The sequence below is a fragment of the Bubalus kerabau genome, chromosome 1, assembly GCF_029407905.1.
Source record: "Bubalus kerabau isolate K-KA32 ecotype Philippines breed swamp buffalo chromosome 1, PCC_UOA_SB_1v2, whole genome shotgun sequence".
NCBI classification, from domain to species: Eukaryota; Metazoa; Chordata; class Mammalia; order Artiodactyla; family Bovidae; genus Bubalus; species Bubalus kerabau.
In genome coordinates, this window is record NC_073624.1 from 222,285,184 (window position 1) to 222,309,751 (window position 24,568).

Here is a 24,568-nt window from a genome sequence, read left to right on the forward strand (position 1 = left end):
GGTGGGCTGCCGTCTCTGGGGTCACACAGAGTCGGACACGACTGAAGCAACTTAGCAGCAGCAGTAGCAGCAGCTGTGTGACTGTGGCCAAGATTCTTACAGGCTATGCGCTGCTGCTGCTGCTGCTAAGTCACTTCAGTCGTGTCCAACTCTGTGCGACCCCATAGACGGCAGCCCACCAGACTTCCCCTTCCCTGGGATTCTCCAGGCAAGAACACTGGAGTGGGTTGCCATTTCCTTCTCCGATGCATGAAAGTGAAAAGTGAAAGTGAAGTCGCTCACTCATGTCCGACTCTAGCGACCCCATGGACTGCAGCCTACCAGGCTCCTCCGTCCATGGGATTTTCCAGGCAAGAGTACTGGAGTGGGGTGCCATCGCCTTCTCCGGGCTATGCGCTAGGTTTCCTCATCTAGAACATTAGGATCCTGGTAGTATATATGTCCAGGGGTGGTTGTGAGGCTTGGATGTAAGGATCTGAAATCAGTGAGGTGCTTGATAAACGTTAGCTTTTGTTGTTACTGTTATGAAGGAAAACATAGCAGTAGAAAGAAATGAGACCAGATGAAAGGAAATCAAAGGAAGAAAAGGACAATTTTTATAAGGGCTGAAGATATGACTTCTAGTTACTATCTCCCCTCAAACCCCTCCTTTTTTTTTTTAAAACTGTCGTTCAGTTCAGTTCAGTCACTCAGTTGTGTCCGACTCTGCGACCCCATGAATCACAGCACGCCAGGCCTCCCTGTCCATCACCAACTCCCGGAGTTCACTCAAACTCATGTCCATCGAGTTGGTGATGCCATCCAACCATCTCATCCTCTGTCGTCCCCTTCTCCTTCTGCCCCCAATCCCTCCCAGCATCAGGGTCTTTTCCAGTGAGTCAACTCTTCACATGAGGTGGCCAAAGTATTGGAGTTTCAGCCTCAGCATCAGTCCTTCCAATGAACACCAAGGACTGATCTCCTTTAGGATGGACTGGTTGGATCTCCTTGCAGTCCAAGGGACTCTCAAGAGTCTTCTCCAAGACCACAGTTCAAAAGCATCAATTCTTCAGCATTCAGCCTTCTTCACAGTCCAACTCTCACATCCATACATGACCACTGGAAAAACCATAGCCTTGACTAGATGGACCTTTGTTGGCAAAGTAATATCTCTGCTTTTCAATATGCTATCTAGGTTGGTCCTAACTTTCCTTCCAAGGAGTAAGTGTCTTTTAATTTCATGGCTGCAATCACCATCTGCAGTGATTTTGGAGCCCCCAAAATAAAGTCTGACACTGTTTCCACTGTTTCCCCGTCTGTTTCTCATGAAGTGATGGGACTGGACGCCATGATCTTAGTTTACTGAATGTTGAGCTTTAAGCCACCTTTTTCACTCTCCTCTTTCACTTTCATCAAGAGGCTTTTTAGTTGTTGTGGGAGTGTGTAATTTCCTCGATTCTGTCTCATCACAACAAAAATTTGAAGCGATGGACGTTAAAGCCCTTGGACAGACCGTGTCTCAGCTCTTGGACAGATCAGTGTTACAGCTCCGTGTTACAGCGCAGTTTTATTTAGAAAATAAAAGGAAAATACAGCCTTGAAGCGTGAGGGCATGTCGACCCAAAAAACACGAAGAGGAGAGAGAGTGCGCGTGCGACAGGGAGGGAGTGAGGGAGGTCGCTGGCCCTTTGGCTCCTTTTTTTATGTTTTTTCTCCTCCCCCTGGGCCTGCCCTGTGTAAATTGGGCTAGCCAGGAGTGCTGTTTGTTCTACCTGAGGTCCTCACTCTGGTCCTGGGACCTTCCTTTGTCCTATTTTCGCAGGCTTTTCCCTTGTCTTTTAGCCACCACCATTCTGGACTCCTTTTTCCTATTCTAACCACCTAAAAAAACTAAGCCTTCTATTGTTAAGTGCTAGCAGATACATCACTGTTAGCTTAGTAGGAATTGTAAGAAGAACTGGAGAAAACACTTTGCAGTGTGAGGAGAGGTGAGAGAATTGCATGGGCTGATGCCAAACATATAGGCAAGGGACTTGGAAAGCCTCTTTGCAATTTTGTAGTGATCCAGGAAGCTAGGCCTGCCATGCCTCATAGCCCCCAGGGTGATGGCTGGTCCTGAAAATACTGTGGAAGGAATAATGCAGTAGCCCTGGGCTAAAAGCTCCATGAATTCCTGAGCAGGACCATGCTTTCCACTGGGCTCTTTGTGCCCAGAACATCTCTGTGACTAAAGGTGCTGCCTGAGGAGGCATCCTTAGCTTCCTGGCAGAGAAGGCCTCAGTTCACTCTTACCCCTGGGGAGTGAGGGGACCAGCAAGGAGAGATAACTGATATGCATTAACATGTAGTGCCCAGAACCCTCCATAGTCTAGCTACACAGAGTCCCCGAGCCTTGGGATGGCTGGCAGTAGAAGCAGAGTGTCTTCTCACTCAGCCTTTGCAGCTGTGCGAGGCTGAGGTGTGTGCCCCATGAGTGTATCAGAACTAATGTCTCAAAGTGTTGGCTTTATGGGAACTTCTTGATAGAAGTTTCTCTTTTGTTCACATACATTATAAATTAGAAAAATATTTGTAGATATGAATGAATATTTATGAAAGTGTCAGGCACTCCAAGATGAGGCGTGTTTTCAGCCCTATTTTCCCTGTGAGGTCATCATGTAGAGTAACACAGACATGAACTTTTTTCCAGGTCTGTGCTTTGGTTACTGTATTATTCTGCCTCGCCTTGGGGGCTGGGGGTTCCTCTGACCCTGTTCGAGATTCTAGGGTAAAGGCTGATAATTAGAGCAGAAGAAATTGCAATACTGAAGGAACCCAGTGTAAAATAGCCAGCAGCCCACGTCTGTTTTTGTCCGTGCATAGAGTAGACCGCTACAGGGCATAGTCGGCTCTCTAGAACCATTCACTGAGTGAAAAATAGACCAGAAAGAGTTATTCTTGAAGAGAGGAGAGAAACCTGACAATGTTTCAAAACGTGAATCGGTACCTCGTATGTAAGTTTTAAAATACTTTACTTAACTCCCCTCTGCCCCTTATTACTAGAGGAAATACCCTGCTTTTTCTAGCAGGATTTTTGTTTGTTTGTTTTTAGAAAGGAAAAAAAAAAAATACTATGTGGCCCATTTCTCAGGCTACCTTATTTTAAAATTCCCAGAATCCTCCTGAAGCAGTTTGAAAATTAAGAGTATGTGCTAATAAGAGCAGCTGAGGAAGAAGGTTTTGGCTTGGGTATTGTCTAACCAGGTGGGCTGGGATCCTTGAACTTAAAGAAACTTTTGTGTTTCCAGCTGTACCAGGGGGATTAGTAGCTTAGTCTTACCTCATGGGAGCAAGTTTTATTGTTACCTCTTTTAGGGCCGAAACTGTAATGTTAGGGTTTTTTACACAGCACCATCTGCTTCAGGCGCTCAATATGCTTAGTTTTCTCCCCATTGTGATCCCCTTCTTCCAAATAAGTTCTGTATCTGGAAGAGTGAATCCACTTTGAACATAACAACAGATGTGCTTGGTAATATGTAAAATTCAAACAGTTTTGAATCAATTCTGCCGTCATTGACTATCTAACACAGGTAAGATGCTGTGCCAGACTGGTGCAATGCGAACAAAGTTAACTAAAAGGTGGTCCCTGCCTTAAGGGACCCAGTTGGGGCATATAAGGCAAAAGCATGGAAGTGTATAGTAGCTATAGGAAATTAAAAATTTAATAAGAAGCAAAAGGGAGAATACGCAGCCCGTGATGAATTTCCAAATGAAGGCCACAGATGTTAAGAGCTAGAGGAAGTCTGAGTTCTCTTTGATAAGGTTCCTCCTCGAGACGCAGCAGAGTCCAGAGTGAATGTTCACAGTGCAATTAGAGGGACACTTTGAAGGGGAACAAAGCTGCTTGTGTGGGAGCCAGGGGGAATGCTGGCCTCCTCAGCTTGGTCCGGAAATTCATTCTGTAACAAAGAACTGTAATTCCAAGTCAATGACACCTTCTAAATCCTCTCAGACTATGCCCAAAATTACAGAGGAGAAATGGCGAGTCAATTCTGTTCAGCCAGAACTGGATAGCTGTGTGCTTTGCTCAAATGCCTGGGATCTAATGGCGATGGGACAGCAGCCAGGAGATAAAGCAAGTCAATACAGGACTGGGAGGACTCTGATGCTGGAGCAGATAATGAGGAAGGGGCCAGGATTTGAAAGCATGACCTCTAAGTCTTCCTGTGTAATGAACAGAATATAATGGAGGGCTGAGATCTGAGACCCCGGTGCACCTGTGTTTGGAGCTGCCCAGCCAGTGGCCCGGCTGCATCCCTGGAGAACCTGGGTGAGCTTTATGGGAACCTGACAGATTCGGACTACTTTTACCGCTTGTTGAAGAGAACAGAAGACCAGAGGTTTTCTCTAAAGGCGATAATTTTGTGACTTAGTGGTTAAGAACTTGAACATTGGCATCAAGACCTGTTGCCCCCTCTTACTGGCTGTGTGTGGCTGAGCAAGTCACTTACCCTTTCTGAGCTTCGGATTCATCATCTGTAAAATGAAAGAAAAAAATGATAATCATTACCTTGTAATTATGAAGACTAAGTACAATAAGGGATTAAAAAACCTGTATAGGTATTATGGCCCATATGAGAACATGATAAATCCTACCTTTATTTTTACTAAAGGAAATCATCTTGAAATGCCTGTTATAAATTGCTTTTTCATTCTTTAGGTTCTGGACCTGGATTAGAGTCAAAGTGGATATTATTCCATTCTTCCCCTTAGTTTTCCATCTGTAGCTTTTGAGACAACAAAGAAATAATTCAAGCAATGGATTGAGGATGGTGGGTTGAGGACAGGAAAAAGATTTAGAGAAAGGTTCCTGCTTCATAGCCTCAACCCAAACTTAAAAGGACAGATCTCTGGAGGCATAGGTTGCTGAGGGACTGCAGTATTGTTATTTCTCTCCTCTTAGAGAATCTGAGATACCTTAGAGCAATGCTTCTTAAACACCAACAGGCGTACAAGTCACCTGAGATTCTGCATTTCTAACAAGCTCCCAGGTGATGCTCCTGGTCCTTAAACCACCTTTAAAGTAGCAAAGACCTGAAAGGCTTTGGCTTACTGAGTCCAGGATGGTTGAACCTCTTTATTACCTCCCTGAAAATGCTCTTCCAGTTTTGCTTGCATATCTCCACTGAAGATAAGCTCCCCCCACTTGCCAGGCAGCCCTTCCTGTTTCCAGATGGCAGGACATGATAGAAGTCTGTGTCTTTTTTTTTTTTAAAGAAAGCTTAATTTTTCTAAACACTGATTCTCAACTTAGACTGTGTATTTGCATGCTTGTGTGTTCTTGTTTTTTATTGAAATATAGATGATTTACAATGTAGTATTAATTTCTGGTATATAGCAAAGTGATTCAGTTATACATATATATACTTACGCTTTTTCATATTCTTTTCCATTATGGTTTATTATAGGATATCAAATATAGTTCTCTGAGCTATGCAGTAGGACCTTGTTGTTTTATCTGTTTTATATGTAGTAGTGTTTATCTGTTAGTCCCAAACTCCTAATTTATCCCTCCTCCCTCCCCTATCCCCCCACTCTTCCCTTTGGTAACCATAATTTGTTTTCTATGTCTGTGAGTACATTTCTGTTTTGTAAATAAGTTCTCTTGTGTCATATTTTAGATTCCACACATAAGTGATACCATATAGTATTTGTGTTTCTCTTTCTGACTTATTTCACTTAGTATGATAATCTCAATGCCATCTATAATGGCATTATTTCATTTTTTTAATGGCTGAGTAATAGTTCATGTAATAGTTCATCTTCTTTCTACATTCCTCTGTCGATGGGCATTTAGATTGCTTCCGTGTCTTGGCTATTGTAAATAATGCTGCTGTGAACATGGGGTAGCATGTATCTTTTTGAATTAGAATTTTCCCAGGACATATGCCCAGGAGTGGGATTTCTGGATCATGTGACAACTCTTGTTTAAATTTTTATTTAAATTTATTTATTGTTTCAGTTCAGTTCAGTTGCTCAGTCACATCCGACTCTTTGCGACCCCATGAACCGCAGCACGGCCAGGCCTCCCTGTCCATCATCTACTCCCGGAGTCCACCCAAACCCATGTCCATTGAGTCGGTGATGCCATCCAACCATCTTATCCTCTGTCGTCCCCTTCTCCTCCTGCCCTCAATGTTTCCCAGCATCAGGGTCTTTTCCAATGGGTTAGCTCTTCGCATGAGGTGGCCAAAGTATTGGAATTTCAGCTTCAACATCAGTCCTTCTAATGAACACCCAGGACTGATCTCCTTTAGGATGGACTGTTTGGATCTCCTTATTGTTTATTAGAGGATAATTGCTTTAAAATATTGTGTTGGTTTCTGCCATGTATCAACATGAATCATATGACGACTAAACACGTGAAAGGTGCTCACCATCACTCATTGTTAGAGAAATGCAAAATGTTTTTGTTTTTTAAGGAACCTCCATACTGTTTTCTATAGTGGCTGTACCAGTTTACATTCCCACCAACAGTGTAGGAGGGGGACTGTGTATCTCTTACTGAGCTGATGCTTGCCTCCTTATAGTAGCATCCATTGGGGCTTCTCAGGTGGCACTAGTGGTAAAGAACCCATCTGCCAGTGCAGGAGATGTAAGAGATGTGGGTTTGATCCCAGAATCAGGACAAGCCCCTGGAGGAGGGCATGGAAACCCACTCCAGTATTCTTACCCGGAAAATTACATGGACAGAGGAGCCTGGTGGACTATATAGTCCATGGGTTGCAAAGAGTTCCACATGACTGAAGTGACTTTGCATGCACACATGCTCCTATCTCATTTTTGTGGCAGGGGTGGGTGTGGGGACATCATACAGGTAATGCCTAATCCTGGTGAGGATTTAACTTGGTTTTGGTCTTCTATAGTGTAAGTCCATGAATGGGCTTCTATGGTAGTAATGGAAGTTGGGGGTGGGGAAGCAGCAATGCCCTGAAAATATTTACAGAGTTTTGTTAGCATGTACATTTTCCTGGAGAGAGTTTCCATAGCTTTCAGTAGTTTTTCAAGTGTTTCTATTCCCTCTAGAAGATTAAGGAGCATTGGCTTCCTACTTCGTGGCATGCTGTGTCCCTCACACATCTTCTCTTTGGAAGGCTAGACCCTCCCAAATCTCTGTATCTCTTGTCTGTGTGTCTCTCTTTAAAAAATTTTTTTTCTGTAATTCTTTGTGTAACATGGTTTGAGGCACCCAGTTCATCCTGCCAAATTTTCCTAGTTTGTCTGTGTCCCTCTAAGGTTGGCCCCCCAGTATGCACAAGCTAAGCTCCAGGAGTCATCTGACCAGCCAGAACGGTAAGACATATCCCCTTGATTTGACCTGAGACTCACTTCATTTCTTCTTTAAAGTATGTCTCCTTTGGAAACCTCAGTGTTCTTGACAGTGCAGTCCATTTGGAATGTTTATGTTGCAGATTTTAAAAAAGAAAACTCATTGTTTAGAGTTTGTTGATAAATGTAACAGAGCTGGGCTGGGGGTTGGCTCTGCTTTCAGGTGAAGTTTGATCTAGCAGCTCAGACACATTCACCAAGGATCCAGCTTCTTGTTTTCCCTCTGCATAGTCAAAACAGTTCCAGTCATTTACACATGTACTACATTGAACCCCATTTTCCACCATCCTGAATGCTTTGTATTGTTTTTGGACCACATATGCCAGACCTGATATTTATTGCTTTGACATGTCTTGTTAGCCCATAACCCAGATGATACCATCTCTCCTATCAGCCTCCCTATTAAGCTTAGGGTCATCTTCAGATCTGATCAGCGTGCCAACAGATTAGTGATGTTGAACCACATAGGTTCAAGAACAGAGCCACAGCTTGCTGCCTGGACACTCCTGCCGATTGGTGTCATGTACCCTTTGGACTTGAATGAACAGTTCTCAGAGTGTATTCTGAAGGATTGTAGACTGCAGGATGATTCTAAAAAATGGAACCCTATAATAAAATACATAGGGATCGGGCTACAGACCATGACCCATTCTTGAAGACTCATGATGCTTATGAGTACATTAAAAAAATCTAATAAAAGGAATTGTTAAACACAGTTTTCTAAATATTTTTGACCATAAAGTCTTCTCCCCTGCCCTGCTAATGATGATACACCTAATAATGATCTGTAAACAAATATTCTAGAGAGCACAGTCTGAGGGAGAAATGGCTCATGTAGATGTTCAACCAGTTATCAGTTGTTTAATTGTCTTATCATCTGGTCCACGTTCTGTTTTTACCCACAAGGGTAAGATGAGAGATAATGTAAAATGCCTTGCTGAAAACCAGTTTATCTTGCCAGTCTTTCACCTATTCAGAAAGGAAATTATTTAAAACCTGGGGCTACTCTCATCCTCAGTCTGCCCAGTGAAGCTTGAGTGCCCAATAGATGGGTGTTTTCTCAGGTGTTAAGGGCAGAAGGCAGGCATATGAGGACACTCTTAGGGAAACCCAGAGCCAGGGCGTGCTTGTCATCATTTGCAATAGTAATAGTCAAGGATAACTCGGTTACTGAATGTTTACTTTATGCCAGGCACATCACTCAGGGCTTCATATGTAGTATCTCTAGGAACTGTAGGAGTTGGGCAATACTGTGGTCCTTATTTTATTAATGGGGAGCTGGAAGTATCAAGAGCTTGGAAGAGTTACTCACGGGGACACAGCTAATGAGAAAAGGAGCCAGGTATCAGACCCAAGCTTGACTGACCCTAGAGCCCATATGTGCATCAGTTCACTGTATTTTTTTTTTTTTTTTCCTTACAATCACCTAGTCATCAGGCATCTATTAGATGTTGACTTTGGGTGTGGCTTGTTATTTGGTGAAACTGAGGACACCAACAAAACAACAGTCCTTGCCTTAAGGTACTGACACTTCATCTGGGGGAACTTTTGTTGTTGAATGAAGACAATGCTTATTAGCAAGCAAAAAGAAGGGAGTGTATGAAACATGAAAGTCGAATACCACACAAGTGGCATCTCCACAGTTTGCTTTTAGAGACCCACTTGCCTGCGCATGTCTCCCTCCCATTCTTCTGCTCCGGCTCTTTTCACAAATTCCCTCCTTGCTCTCTGTCTCTCCCTCATCCCCTTGGCCTCTGTGTGTCCCCAGGGAAACCACTAACCTCTTGGCTCCTCCGTTCTCTGTCAGTGATGAACAGCTGACACCCTCAGCACTTGGAGGTGACCTAGTTTGAATGAAATGCTGGCTTTTCAGTTACATCTTCAATAGGCTGAAGTGGCAGCTTGTCAGTGGGCTTATGTCACCTCGTGACTGTGTCAGTTCCCTTCTTGCCTGGCTTCCTGTTAGTAAGTATCCTCAGGATGCTCTTGGAAGCCAGAAGGTGTAAGAGGCCTGGTAAGGGAGCCAAAAAGAAAGGAAGAGAAAAGCAGAGAAGACCTGCCCTTTCCTGGAAAAAAAATTTGTACACTAGGGGGAAAAAAATCTCATTAGAACGGAGGAAGGGAAATTTCTGAAGGTGTCTCCCTGCAGAACAATTCTGCTTTAAGAAGGACATTAAAAATTTTTTATTTTTTTTGACCCACTCTGACCTCCTTTATCCCCCACCTTGCCCTCCCTTCCTGTTTGGCACTTTTAAAATGGTATTACTTCTCTTCTACAATAGTGACCTGCTGGGAGTAATAGCAGAGACATTTCCTCTCCTGTGGTTCCAGTTTTCTTTTTAATAATGATCCCCCCCTCACCCCCTACCCCTCTGCTGCCTTTCATAAACATGTTCCCAGGGGCCAGGGTGGAAAAGCTTCAGGGGTGTGCTTGTGTGCCCCAAAGGCTAGCTGTGTTTGAGGCTTGATTTCCCCCCACTTCTGGGGCTGCAGCAGCCTGAACCCACCCCTTTGCAAGGTGAACTGCAGCCTTAAGTTTGGATGGTACAGACTTGGAGGTTTGGCTGTTACATTTGAGGGTAATAGTAATTGTGTGAGCTCATTCCCAGGAATGTTCCTCTAGGGATTCGAGGTGCTTCTAGCTCGGTGAAGTTGAGGCAGATTTCAAACAGCATTAAGGGTGCTTGCCTGCCCAATCTTGCCTGAAGCAAGTCATCCTGGGCAGTTCCATGGTCCTCTCCAAGGACTGCCTCTTTAAGGGCAAAGTTCATGTTCACAGAAATCAGAACAGATGAGCCACTTGGAGTTTACTGTAGGTCACTTTCTCCAAAAGCATGGGCTCATAATCTTAAGTCTCGTTTTAATTTTGTCCATCAAAATACCGTTGCTCTTAGTGAAGGCTTATCTCCCAGAGTTGAAAGCCTAAGGGGGCAGTTCCTCCTCTCCTGCAGCTCTTCCTTCCTTTGATTAATGAGTTCACTCAGTTCACCCGGTTGTTTGTACATCTAGTAAACATTTGACTGCTTCACTGCTGGGTGCCAGGTGAGCAAAACAGAAAGGTTCCTGTCCTCATGAGCTTTGTGGGGCAATGGGGAAAACAGTGTCCAGCTGTAGAAGGCAACCATGTGGCCACCCACCGGGAGCCCTGCTGTGGAGAGGATGACCATGGTGCTGGGATGGAGAAGCAGAGGAGACCTGGGCGGGGTCGTCAGGCAAGGTCCATCTGAGATGGTGAAACCTGAGCCAGGGGGTCAGCTGGCTGGAGACCTGGCAAAGTCTGTGGAACAGTCCCAGCAGAGGGTCGCTATGTGTGAAAGTTCCTTGTTGGAAATGAACTTGGCACCTACCAGAAACTGAGAAGAAGCCGAAGTGGAGAGAGGGAGTTGGAGAAGAGCTTGGAGGGGTGGGTGAGCAAGGCCCGGGTGTTGAAGTCCTATATGTTATCTTAAAAACAAAAAACCAGAACTCATGAGATTTGCAACTCATTCCATGACATTGTTTTCTGTTTCTGTAAAGGGGTTTGAAGAAAAGCAGTGTAGTGTAGTGGTTAGCAGTGGACTTGAGATCTATGCCCATGTCTGAACCCCACTACTGCCGCTTGCTGTCTTTATAACCTCAGGCAGCTCATTTAACCTTCCTGGGCCTCAGTTTCTACATCATAAAATGGGGGCAACTCGTAGTACCCACTTTGTGGGACCAATTTGAAGATTAAACGAACTGACATATGTGCCTAAGACATAGCAAGAACGCCATATATGTTGCTGTTTAGTCACTAAGTCTTGCCGACTCTTTTGTGACCCCATGGACTGTGGCCCACCAGGCTCCTCTGTCCATGGGATTCTCCAGGCAAGAACACTGGAGTGGGTTGCCATGCCCTCCTCCAGGGTGTCTTCCTGACCCAGGGATTGAACACACATCTTCTGTGTTGGCAGGTGAATTCTTTACCACTGAGCCACCAGGGGAGCCTGTTATTAAAAAGCTGAAGAGTATTAGATTGACTGTCCAGGAAAGTGTCCCTTCTTGTCCTGTGGCTTCGTGCAGTCCTTGGCATAAGGACGTGCCCTCAGATGTACACATCTGCTTTTGAGATGGACAGTCCCAAGGCGGGCTGGGCTGATACGGTGTCCTTGACCTGAGGCAGCTTCAGGGTAATGCCTATTCTCTCCTTAGGCAGCGCTTAGGTGTCTTCCTGTTGCACTGAGTATCCAGGTCCCAGGTTTTCCAGGGCAGTGTGGGCTCCATCAACCTGGAGCCTTTTGTTTCTTCCCTTCCTCAGATGGAGGGGGCTCTTGGTTGAAGTGCTCATTGCGATTCTGTTTGGGGATTGGAGGTTCATTTCAGCTTGGCAAACACTTGTTGGTCATTGGCAGTGTTAAGCCGAGGTGCTAGGTGCTGGGGAATGCTGGGGATCCAGTCCACTCCCTACCTGGAGGAAGGTAATACCTAGTTGGGGAATCGGGGTCATGGACCTGTAATTCCAGTTTAAACTAGTTAAATGGGAGCCTGTGGGACCAGAGGAAGGGTCTTCGGCCCCAGCTGTGGCTTTCGAGAGCACATCCTAGAGGAAGTGTCCAGTGAGTCATCAAGAGTGATAAGAGTAAGGCAGAGATGGGAGAGGCTTTCCGGGAGGTAGAAAGAGATAGCAAAAGCCCAGGGTGGGGGTTGGGGGGCAGTGGGGAGGGGGAGGGAAAGCTGCAAATATTTTGATAAGATGGAGGAGGAAAGGACAGCATGGAGGCTGAAGCTGCAGAACAAAATGAAGCTTTTGTGCTTTCCTAGGGACTGTGGGATGGAACCCGCAGGCCATGGGGCCCCTGGGGGATCCCAGGAAGGGGCTTCTGTGCTCCGAGCATTATAGTCAGCCCTTTCTGATGGCAGAGTGGAGGGTGGGTGTGGGGAGGGGAGGGGCATCAGCATGCGTAGCCAGGAAGACTGCGGGAGGCCGTGGCTCTAGTCCAGTTGAGAGGTAACGAGGACAAAGGTAGGGCTCTGGTCGCTGGGGTGTGGGGGGTGAGCTAGACGGAAGTCAGGAGATACGGGCAGGCTTTGGTGGAGAAAGGCTCCGTGGGGGACAGATCCCACAGAAGGTGGCTTTCAAGGATGTTGGGACATAGGACAAAGATCCTGTTCATGGACGCGGGCAATGATTCTGCTTCCTGCTTCCCCCCCAGGGTGATGATGTCTCCTGAATGCTGAGTTCTGTTCAAGGACCAGAAGATCCCCATGTGGGCAAACACTTCCCTAAACAGAAACACAAAGAGTTTTGAGTTTAATTCTTAGCTGGTGATGTGTGTGTGTGTAAAATAGAAAAGGCAGTAATGTACAAAGATTCAGTCTTCTCAACCCTCGTAGGGCCCTTAGGTGAAGAGTGTCATCATGTCAGGTGTTAGGCTTGTGAAAATCCTGGGCCTAGGAGTGGCAAGTGGGGCTAAGGAATGAGAAAACGTATGTAGCATCTGTGCCTCCCTGTGTACCCACGTGGCCCCAGCAAGTTTTATAACGGTGACTGACTGAGTACATGATGAATTTCTAGCAGGTGTCTGTGCTGTCTCTCCTAAGCGAGTCTGCAGCCCCCAACACGCCTCCTCTTTCATACTCTCCCAGTTCCTGCAGGTCATCTGTTCAAGGGAGCGGTTTTCCTGAATCCTGTCACAGTTTTGCAATACTCTGTGCAGTGTGTATCATTTACAACATGCTGGGTTATCTGATTATTGTCTTCATTTCTGTTCACAGTCTCATGAGGAAGGTGTTGGCCACCACTCATGGCAACTGGAACTGGGTTTCCAAGAGGTTAAATAACACGCCCAGATGGGGAGGGAGCTGGGAATCAAACCTGCATTATTGGACTGCTTTTTCCACCATGTTGAGTTGCAGTTACTGAAATGGACACCAGAAGCGTACAGTTTCTGTTTGGACTCTTCCTGGGAAGGAATGAACAAGTGAAAAACAGCCCCGTAGTCAAATCCACAGAGCCCCCAAAACTTCTATCCTGCATATCTGCCCCTTCTGCCACCCGTGAAGGCCATTCTGCTTATCCCACCCTGGCAAGACTTTAAAGCTGATCCCTCAGCTGAAATGACCAGATGGAGTGAGCAGTATGTTATTATTATTTAATAAAGCATGTGTTGTTCCCTATTTGGCACTGTGGCCAAGTCACTGTTCTAGCAGGTGGTGGGTAACTGGACCCAAGCCCCCTGATTCTGGCTCAGGAACTCCCTGGTCCAGCCTTTGATAACAGAACAAGAGGAGAAAACAGTGACATAGGACACTTCCTGTCCCAAAGGGGATGTGATACAGGACACCTGAAACAACAGGCAGAAGAAAAGCTTCACTAGAGCTGCTTGGGGAGAGCCAGCCCCAGCCTGCCCTCCGCAGGTCATCTAAGATCTGGTGAGGAGTGGGAATGGGCCAGCTCACTCAGTGGATTACCACATGTGCTCTGTGGGCTAGGCACAGGTTTACCACTGACATCCCAGCTTCTGCCCTCGTGAGGGGTGCAATTCTGTGATGGGGAGCAGCAAACAACCAGGCAATAAAAATTAGTATGATGAGATTTAATTTTTTATTCAGAAAGAAGAGGGCTCATGGGAACCCAGAAGGAGGGTTCCTAAATTATCCTGGAGAAATCAGGGAAGTCTTCCAGGAGGAAGAGGAGTCTAGGCTGGGAGTTGAAGGGTGAATAGGAGTTTGACCATGCAGAGTTGCACAGGCTTTAATGGTCGTAGGTGAAAAAGAAACAAGAAAGATTGTTTTAATACTTATAGTAAAAATAGAAAATTAAAACTTCATTACTAGTCTTTCTCCCTCCACCACTTCTGTAACTCACTATTATTAGAGGTATAATCCACATAGCATGTGGGAGCAGGCAGAAGGGGTTTACGTTTGAATGATTGTTTCTGGGCTAGATATATGCAAATGAGAAGGCTTTTATTTCATAAGGCAAAATGTCTGGAAGCCTGAGTCCTAGATTAAAGTCACCCAACATCGTTTTGATTTCTTTAAGCTGGCGCATATCCAACCAGTAATTCAGTTCAGGGCCCTGAAATTTACCTGTTTGAAACTGTCACAAGTCCAGGTGAGTCACTTGCAGTGGAAATGTAAAAAGTCTGAGAGTTTGGATATTTCAGTCAAAATCTCAACCCTGCCAGAGGCTATACATATGACTTGGGTAAATCACATCACTTCAACCAAAAATGAGAAATTAAACTCTCTTTATTTGCTTATTTGTCCATCAGTTTATTCCCCCTGCCCCTCCCCCCTTTTACTTTGAAAACCCTACAGAAAAATTGCATGGAGAGAACAAATGCAGTATGTGAGTGTCTGTAGACATACACAAATATATTTATTTTTGCTGAACTTTTGAAAGTAAGTTGCAGACCTCATGGCACTTCCCTCCTAAAATATCTGTCTTTTCCTAGTTTAGAATGGTGGAATTATCAAATTATCAGGAACTTTTATATTGATGCAATACTTTTGTCTGATGTTCAGCCCATGTTAGAAGCTCCATTATGGTCTCAACGATGTCCTTTATGATTATAAGCTCTGTTTCTGATTCTGTCTAATCAAGGACAAATGGTATTCAATCGTCATATCTTTCTGGTGTCCTGTGATCGAGAATGTGGTTCCCCAGCCTTGTTTCTTTGCCAGGTGGACGTCTTGGAGGCATTCGCAACAGGCATTTTGCAGAACCCACAACATATTCACTCAGCAGTTCTCACTGGTTGGACAGCTCCTATGTGCCAGGCACTGTGCTGGTAGTAGGAAGACATCACTGTCAGGGCCAATGTGATCTTTTTCCTTTTGGAGCTTGTCTAGTGGGAGAGCCTAACGAGAAATAAGCAAATTGTGGAAAAGTGAAAAGTGCTGGGAGGGACTGGAGAGAATTCCTGGTTGGACACACAAATGAAAAAGAAAGAAAATAGGCTTGAGATGAACTGAGTGGGAAGAGCATTACTTCTGATGATGTGACTAACAAGGAAGGCCTGTCTCTTAGGTGGTGGTATTTAAGTTGAGATCCAAGGAAAGAGAAAGTGCCAAGGGAAGAGAAAGGGAGCAGGTGGTGATTGCATTTCTGGCAGAGGGAATAGCATATGCAAAGGCCCGGAGGCTGGGGCATGTTTGGCCTGGTTGAGGAACTGAGCAAAAGGGCATTTTGATTGCAGAATGGTGGGCAGGGAGTAGAGGGGATGAGGTGAGCTTGATGCCATGGGTAAGGGCCAGATCAAGGAGTGGCTTTTCGACCTCATTTTAGATGCAGTGGGAGCCATTGGAAAGTTGAAAACTGGGGCCCCTCATGAGCTGAGGCATGTTTTATGCAGATCACTGGCTGCTATTTGAAGCACCTCTGAAGGTAGTTGCCAGGTTGAAATGAAGTCTCTTGCGCAAATTGAAAATGATTGTACATTGAAGGTATTGTTTGTAAGAATCAGAGGTATCACAAAAGATGATTTTAAAAATTCTGAGTAATTTTTGTATTTGAAATTAGACTTGAGTAATTTCTGACTCCGCCTTCCAGAGAGCTTGGTGGGGACATGTCTTATGTCCTCATTTTGTGTTTGGTTTGTCACTGATGGGAGCTGACATCCTTGCACTCTAAAAATGACCCAGTGGTCCCACTGCCTCCCAGGCAGCTTGTGCCTTGTTGGGGGTGTCTCTGGGGAATCCTGCCCCTGCTGGCTATGGAGCTCTCTCCCACCTGTCCTTATTCCAGCTTCTTCCCAGAGCCCACTCAGCTTTGCTTCAGCTCCTTCCAGTGGACCACACTGGAACCAAACCAGAGCTTATTAAGAGGAGACAGGACAGGAGACACAGTGATGTGGCTGCCTCCTGGGCACTGGCTGTTCCCTCTGCTGGAATGCTTTTCCCGCCCCATTCTCTTGAGCAGCTGCTGCCCAGGGAATCCTTCCTCCCCTGACCACCCTCACTATGCCTGATCACTTTATTATATGCATGTGCAGGGTGATCTCTTGTCTTCAGAGTGCATGGTTCTGTTTTGAATAATGCATGCATGAATGTCTGTGAACATTCAATTACTGTTTGTCTCCCCTACTTGGCTGTAAACTCTGTGAGGGGCGGGAACATGTCTGTGATTGCTCATCACATCACCCCAGTGTACTCCCCTGCTTAACTCTTTGGTGGCTGGGTTCTCCAGAGCACTGCTAGACACAGATGGAAGCTTGCCAAGTGTGTGCACGTGGGTGGCTCCCAAAGCTGGAGGGCATGGCTCTTTCTCCCAGGGGCCTGAACTAGTCAGTTGTTGGCAAATCCTCTCTAGACTTCAGAGAATTCAGTAAGATGGAAATGAGAGAGGGTAGGAATGCTAAGTATTAGAGAGTGTTGGGAGATACTGGGCATGTCCTATCCTTAACCCCAGGAGCTCAGGACCCCTGAAATAATAGTCACCCTTTTACCTTCAGAGCAGGCCACCAGGCACCTCCTTTTTTGTTTCCCTGATCTCTCTCCCGCCTCTCCCTTTTTACGTCTTGACTCCTGTCCCCATGTTGAGATTTTCTAGAGAGGAACCGGGGTGTGTTTCATTTTTCTGTTTTATGCCAAGTCTCCACGAGGGAGAGGATGCTGTGCAATCAGAAGTGTTTTCCCTTCTCAGCTCCTTCGTGAGGACGCTGCTCTGAAAGAATGTCCTGTTTTATTGAAGACCCGAGCCAGCCTCAGCAGGAGCCCTTATTTCACTTGGACTCTATTTATTCCCCAGTGGGAATGGATACACTGGTTCTGGGCAGATACACTTCTGTGTCCTCACTTCCCTGGGATGTCTGCTGGACAGCCTTGTGAATGGAAACTTAGAATCCATGTGGCAGTGGGTAGAGAGGGGTAGCAGCAAGATGGAGGAGGGACTCTTGGGTGATCCCAGATAGGGATGCAAGCATGTAGCAAGCAGCCTTGCTCCTTGACCTCCCGATAAGAAGAAAATATTAACAGTCAGAGGTCAGAGGCTCAAATGTCTATGAAGACGAGGCAGGTTGGGAGCTCTCCTACACTTGAAGGCTGTATTCTCTGGTTAGCCCCAGTCTGCTCCGCTCCGTTTTGCCCTGAAGATAAAAATGACTGCTGATTTTAAAGGAGCAGGCTTCTTCAGTGGGCACATAGCTGCGTTCCTTTTGTGGGTGTTAGTTGTTTGGGGTGAGGACTGTGGTAAACCAGAAGTCCTGTGGTTACTCAGGAGGGCAGTGCCTCCACTCAAGGCAGTTGTTGGCTCGTGAGGATGTGGACCCAACGTCACCAGATAATCTGGGTTTCTGAGAGATTTTTGAGATCTGGATTTGTATGTAGAATTACCTGATTTTTAAATATTGACAACAAACCCATGTTTCAGAAAATTGTGTGTGTGTCAAACACAGCTTCCCTGTGAGTTACCTTTTCCCTGAAGACTGGCAGTCCCCAGACCAGCGCAGGGTGGGTCATTAGGAAGGCTCTGTTGCTTTGATTGGCAGAACACAAGCAAATGAGTATAGATGAGAGAAGGATTTAAACCCAAAGAAGAGCTGCAGGGAAGCCACCTGGGGAGGTGGGGGGAGATGGCCTTGGCCCAGGGAGACACCATCAGCCTGCCTCGCTGAGCCTCAGCTTGCTGGTGAGTGAAATGGGGCCAGGGGCATTTGTTTCTTAGAGCATTTCTGGGTGTCCTGCCCAGAGCCCAGAAGCTGTCACTCCAGCAGTCCTTCAGTGCGCTTGCTCACACTGCACTTGGCATGGCCCCTGGGTCTTCCTGCTGGTTTTTAAAGAGCCCCATGCTCCCAGTCCCCACATGGGCTCATCTTTCCCCTGTGACCCCTGAGGCATCACAGGCTCCTGTCCCTTCTGTTTCTGCTGGTTCTCTTGAATCCCTTCCCTCCTCTCCTGCCACCATCCTCTCCAGTCGCTCAGTTGTGTCTGACTCTTTGTGACCCCATGGACTGCAGTGCACCAGGCTTCCCTGTCCTTCACCATCTCCCGGAGTTTGCTGAAACTAATGTCCATTGAGTCAGTGATGCCGTCCAACCATCCCATCCTCTGTCATCCCCTTCTCCTCCTGCCGTGAATCTTTCCCAGCATCAGGGTCTCTTCCAATGAGTCGGCTCTTTGCAAAGTATTAGAGCTTCAACTTCAGCATTAGTCTTTCCAATGAATATTCAGGATTGTTTTCCTTTAGGATTGACTGGTTTGATCTCCTTGCAGTCCAAGGGACTCTCAAGGGTCTTCTCCAAACCACAGCTCCAAAGCATCAAAAAGTACTCAAAAGTACACTTCCAGGTACCCACTACCTTTTCTCTGGATTGTGTTGTTTCAGTGCCTCTAGCCTTGCTTCCTCCTAAATCTCCCAATTCCTGTTTCCACATGAGCTTCCCTAGATAGAGCTGTGCCTGCCTCAGTGTCTGCTTCCCCCAGACCTGTGGGCGGAGGCTTCCCGGCCTGGCCTATGTGCTCCCTGCGGCCTGGCTTCCCACCACTTTCTCAGTCTTCTCTGCTGCCAATCTCTCCAGACTCCTGTCCTGTCCCCCATCTCCCTCACCTCCCTTGTGCACCCTAGTCTCTCCACTTTCCGTCATTTCCTCAGATTTGCCATGTTCTTTCCAAGAAAGGTCACTCTTCACTCAGTGAACCCTTGAAAGGACCTGCCTCAGATTTCTTGTCACCGCTCCTTATCTACACCCATCGCATTGTAAACTTTTCCTTGCCGCGTGTCCCAGTGGTCATGAGTATACAGTAACGTGCATTAACTCATCCGTCTCTGGCTTTCCTATCAGACTGAAGCTCCAGAAAGCAGTACCAGGCTTGGCTGTCCTGTGCATCTTTCATGTTCATTGAATGAATGCATTAATAGATGTCTCTTTGCATCTCCTTGTTCACCTGTCCCTCCAGAGAAATGGAAGGACTTCCTGTTCCCTGCATGCACTTCAGGTCATTCTGTGCCTGGACTCTGGCATCATCTGCCTAGCTTAGTCCTCCTCCTATCCACCACGGGCTGTACCACATTGGACAGGTCGCTTGAGCTCTCTGTCTTCGTTTCTTCAACTGTAAAATGGAGCTGATGATAGTACCTACTTGGCAGCATCCCTGCCCCACCTGCAGATAGCTGTGTTCTCCTAGGTTGCTTTACGTCCCCGTGCTTGGGTTTCCCCACGAGTGAGATGCTGGTGGGGTGACAGTATCATCGTCCCCAAGTTCGGAGGAGTAGACCAGGGAACACCAGGCTGTGCCTGACTGATGCCTGGCACATGCCGCACGTAGTAAGTGACTCTTGCTGTTCTGATTGTTATTAGTCTAGCAATGGTTCTGGCACAAATTAGAGACCTGTGTTTCTGCTAATGCTTCAGGGTCATCTGTGGGAGGTAAATTCAATCGTCCTGGGGTCCATCTTGTACTAACCTTTTCATGGTTTGTTGGTGGGGGAAGAGAGGATTAGATGGAACAACCCTCAGTCTAGTACTTCTCTTCTGACTTATCCTCAAGCACTTATACCTTGGACCTGTTAATTGCCTTGAAAATAAAGAATTAGCAAGATAGTTTCATTTTTCTTTATTTTGCCACTGGTGCAGCCTCAGGACCTGTATCGGAGCAGCCTTCCCATACTACCCCACTTCAGTCCCTGTCCTCAGTCGCTCTCCACCTCCAATGTGGAAGGAAGTTCATTTCCTTCAGAGGACTTTTCCTATTGATGACTTTATGTTCTATCATCTTCCTTCCTAGACTATAAGTTCCATGAGGTCAGACTGGATTGCTCACTGTAGGAAGGGAAGTAGGAGGGATAGAAGAAAAGAAACCCTATAGAAGTCCTTAGATAGCTCTTGAGTCATCCCCGCGCAGCCTTCTTGCGGTGCGTGAGCCCGAGGCAGCCATTGCCCGCTTGGTGTTCTTTAGTACCTGTGATTCTTATCCTTGAAGATGCCTGAGGAAGTGCACCATGGAGAGGAGGAGGTGGAGACATTTGCCTTCCAGGCAGAAATTGCCCAACTCATGTCTCTTATTATCAACACCTTCTATTCCAACAAGGAAATTTTTCTTCGGGAGTTGATCAGTAATGCTTCTGATGCCTTGGACAAGATTCGCTATGAGAGCCTGACAGACCCTTCCAAATTGGACAGTGGTAAAGAGCTGAAAATTGACATCATCCCAAACCCCCAGGAGCGTACTCTGACTCTGGTAGACACAGGCATTGGCATGACCAAAGCTGATCTTGTAAATAATTTGGGAACCATTGCCAAGTCTGTCACTAAAGCATTTATGGAGGCTCTTCAGGCTGGTGCAGACATCTCCATGATTGGGCGATTTGGTGTCGGCTTCTACTCTGCCTACCTAGTGGCAGAGAAAGTGGTTGTGATCACAAAGCATAACGATGATGAACAGTATGCTTGGGAGTCTTCTGCTGGAGGTTCCTTCACTGTCCGTGCTGACCATGGTGAGCCTATTGGCCGCAGTACCAAAGTGATTCTCCACCTGAAGGAAGACCAAACAGAGTACTTGGAAGAGAGGCGGGTCAAAGAAGTGGTGAAGAAGCACTCTCAGTTCATAGGCTATCCCATCACACTTTATCTGGAGAAAGAACGTGAGAAGGAAATCAGTGATGATGAGGCTGAAGAAGAGAAAGATGAGAAAGAAGAGGAAGATAAAGATGATGAAGAGAAGCCTAAGTTTGAAGATGTGGGCTCAGACGAGGAGGATGATAGTGGCAAAGATAAGAAAAAGAAGACAAAGAAGATAAAGGAGAAGTACATTGATCAGGAAGAACTGAACAAGACCAAGCCCATTTGGACCAGGAACCCTGATGACATCACCCAGGAGGAATATGGAGAGTTCTACAAGAGTCTTACCAATGACTGGGAAGATCACTTGGCAGTGAAGCACTTCTCTGTAGAAGGTCAACTGGAATTCAGAGCACTGCTGTTCATCCCCCGTCGGGCTCCTTTTGACCTCTTCGAGAACAAAAAGAAAAAGAACAACATCAAACTGTATGTCCGCCGTGTGTTCATCATGGACAGCTGTGATGAGTTGATTCCGGAATATCTCAACTTCATCCATGGGGTGGTTGACTCTGAAGACCTTCCCCTGAACATCTCCCGAGAAATGCTCCAGCAAAGCAAAATTTTGAAGGTTATTCGTAAGAACATTGTTAAGAAGTGCCTTGAGCTCTTCTCTGAGCTAGCGGAAGACAAGGAGAACTATAAGAAGTTCTACGAGGCATTCTCTAAAAACCTGAAGCTTGGAATCCATGAGGACTCCACTAACTGGCGACACCTTTCTCAGCTGCTGCGCTATCACACATCCCAGTCTGGAGACGAGATGACTTCTCTCTCAGAATATGTGTCTCGCATGAAGGAGACCCAGAAGTCCATCTATTACATCACTGGTGAGAGCAAAGAGCAGGTTGCCAACTCCGCATTTGTGGAGCGCATGCGGAAGCGGGGCTTTGAGGTGGTGTACATGACGGAGCCCATCGATGAGTACTGTGTACAGCAGCTCAAGGAGTTTGATGGGAAGAGTCTGGTCTCTGTGACCAAGGAGGGCCTGGAGCTGCCCGAGGACGAGGAGGAGGAGAAGAAGATGGAGGAGAGCAAGGCAAAGTTTGAGAACCTCTGCAAACTCATGAAGGAGATCCTGGATAAGAAGGTGGAGAAGGTGACGATCTCCAACAGGCTCGTGTCGTCACCCTGCTGCATCGTGACCAGCACCTATGGCTGGACCGCCAACATGGAGCGCATCATGAAAGCCCAGGCGCTTCGGGACAACTCGACCATGGGCTACATGATGGCCAAAAAGCACCTGGAGATTAACCCTGACCACCCCATCGTGGAGACCCTGCGGCAGAAGGCAGAGGCGGACAAAAACGAAAAGGCGGTCAAGGACCTGGTGGTGCTGCTGTTGGAAACTGCACTGCTCTCCTCTGGCTTCTCGCTTGAGGATCCCCAGACCCACTCCAACCGCATCTACCGCATGATAAAGCTCGGCCTGGGCATAGATGAAGATGAGGTGACGGCAGAGGAGCCCAGTGCTGCTGTTCCTGATGAAATTCCGCTCCTTGAGGGTGACGAGGACGCCTCTCGCATGGAAGAAGTAGATTAGGAGTTTCTACCTGCAGACTGCTCCCTCTGTATAGCGTCCCCATGGCTCCTGCAGCAGCAGCAGCCCCAGTGGCCCTGGCCCATGTGGTTCCCTCTGCCGATGTCTAGTGGTTTTATTTCTGTCCTTCTAAGGCAGGATACATGGACCTCAAGCCCTATCCTTCCATGTTTGACATGGGGTTTGAATGTTGTGTGTTGTGTTTTTTTTGTTTATTTTGTTCTGAAATTAAAGTATTAAAGAAGAAAAAAAAAAAAAAAGAAGTCCTTAGATAAACTCTCAAGGTCTAGGATTTTGGTCTGATGTCAGCTCTGATCTGGGGCCTGGGAATGATAAGAAACAGGAAGGCAGCTTTCTCTGTACCAGTGCAGGGTGACTTGGCTGCTGGTGGATTCACTAAACTTCACACAGATCTTCCTTCTGCATAGCCTGTCAGTTTCAAGGAGGACGCACAGCCTCTTCACCCCATTCCAGCCAAAGATGTTTTCTCCTTGGTCAGTTAGTGCTTGTTGCGGGCCTGCTGGACTAGCTGCTGTCTCTGGACATCTCTGGATGACCTAGGTCATTGTGGGAAGGGAACAGATAGTAGTAATAATAGCAAGTAACATTCATCTCTGGAACTTTCCCTCCATTCTTAGTAACTTAATGAGACTTTTATTGTCTCCATTTTATGGAGGAAGAAACTGAGGCTTAAAGAGCATAAGTTACTAGCCTAAAATCATAAAATTTATAAATATCAAGGCCAATGTTTAAACTATGTCATTTGTCTTAGAAGCAACTGCTTAACTGCTGAACTGTGGAAGACTTCAGATCACTGAAGTTTGGCTGTGGGATGTGTCATGGGCAGGGAGAGAGGGGGGAGAGAAGGGGAAGGAAATGTTGCAGATTTATCTTCGTAATTTTCCTTGGCTTCGGCTAATATTAAAATTATTTTGAGCACTCCACTGACAAAGGCGGAAGAGAGAACCCAATTCGATATTAAATATTTGCAATGGAAAATTCACAAAGTCTTTTTGAATGGAAGATATTTCCGAGTAATTCCCATGGGACTAATTCGGCCAGTTGTTGCTTCTGCTGCACGCTTCCTGTGGTTGCTTCACTGTTCTCAGAAATGAACATTCCTGACTTTGAAGTCCTGGGGTTACGCCAGGCGAGATGCTGAACTCTGCCTTGGTTTCCCAGGCAATGCGTGAATAAAAGGGAGAGGGCTGTGCAGGGCGCTTCATTGTTGCCTGTGACTTTGGGCTTTACAAAAATTACATTAAGTTCAGCGTCTCCAGGCAGGGAAGTGGGATCTATCACTTCCCAGTCTTCATACCCCAGTAGCTGATGCCTAGTGCCATGAAGAGTGCTCAGCACTCTACATGCCCTAACTCTCGCAGTCCTCACAACTGCAAGGTCCCAGTAACCCCTAACCCTCTTTTATAGACTAAGACAGAGGCTCAGAGAGGGCAAGTTCTGGGCCCAGTTGGCCCGTGGCAGAGCTGGGACAAGAAGCCAGTTCTGTTTGATTCAAAAATCCCATGCTGCAAATTACTGCACACTGGTCCGGAACTATGTTCAGAACTTAGAACTGGTTGATGGAGGGCCTGGAGATCACTCCATACCCGTGCCCACCGTGGGCCAGAACTGCCAGCACAGGGGAAGGAGGGGTGCTCCACTTGTCTGACTGGCTTGGCCTGTCCCCTGCCGCATCCCCACAGGTGATTTCAGTCTGGCGTCCATCCATGCAGGGGAAAGTGAGAGTAGCTGCTCACTCGGCGTTGGTGGCCCACACTGTGAGCCTTTGGGCGAGAAAACCCTCATGTATGAAGTGGCCCTGCCCATTGCTTCATCGTGGATTGCTTCATCCAGGCAGCCTGAATTACTGGTCGCTCTGCTGGAGTCTGATTTCTGATGAGGTAGCATCTGGGAAGTAAACTGCAGGAGGACAGGGCTTTTGTGCATTACATTCACTGCTGTGTCGTTGGTATGGGGTGTATCATCTGGTGTGTTGTGGGGCTTAATGCACATTGATTGCATCTTTACTCATCACAGGTCTTTTGCTAACTGTTGATTCCTCCAATCTGACTCCCCTTCAGTCAGACTTTCTCATATGCTGTTCCTTTTGCATAAAATGCTGTTTGCTCTACATATCATACTGTTCCATCGTGATGGACCATCATCC

General features: G+C 46.5%; 2 protein-coding genes across 30 annotated transcripts in view; both read left to right on the plus strand.

Annotated features, from left to right (window-relative positions):
• Positions 1-24,568, plus strand: part of LOC129634267 (uncharacterized) — a 296,914-nt gene that overhangs the window by 96,621 nt on the left and 175,725 nt on the right. For 3 of the 29 annotated variants that reach the window (XR_008705562.1, XR_008705583.1, XM_055556444.1), the window contains one exon: positions 13,081-13,482. The exons of 20 other annotated variants lie outside the window; for them this stretch is intronic. Coding sequence is in view for 4 of the 9 variants with exons in the window: in XM_055556444.1 (XP_055412419.1) it covers positions 13,081-13,146 (66 nt within the window). In the remaining 5 variants the exon portion in view is untranslated. 6 more of the 29 variants (XR_008705577.1, XR_008705578.1, XR_008705597.1 and 3 more) reach the window with 6 other exon arrangements.
• LOC129634263 (heat shock protein HSP 90-beta-like) lies at positions 20,108-22,664 on the plus strand. Its single transcript, XM_055556364.1, has one exon. It carries the CDS (start codon positions 20,230-20,232, stop codon positions 22,402-22,404), a length of 2,175 nt encoding a protein of 724 aa, XP_055412339.1. The 5' UTR covers positions 20,108-20,229; the 3' UTR covers positions 22,405-22,664.

What these genes read in the sequence shown, in the direction of transcription:
- LOC129634263 (XM_055556364.1), top strand. Translation starts at nt 20,230, where the DNA reads ATGCCTGAGGAAGTGCACCATGGAGAGGAGGAGGTGGAGACATTTGCC.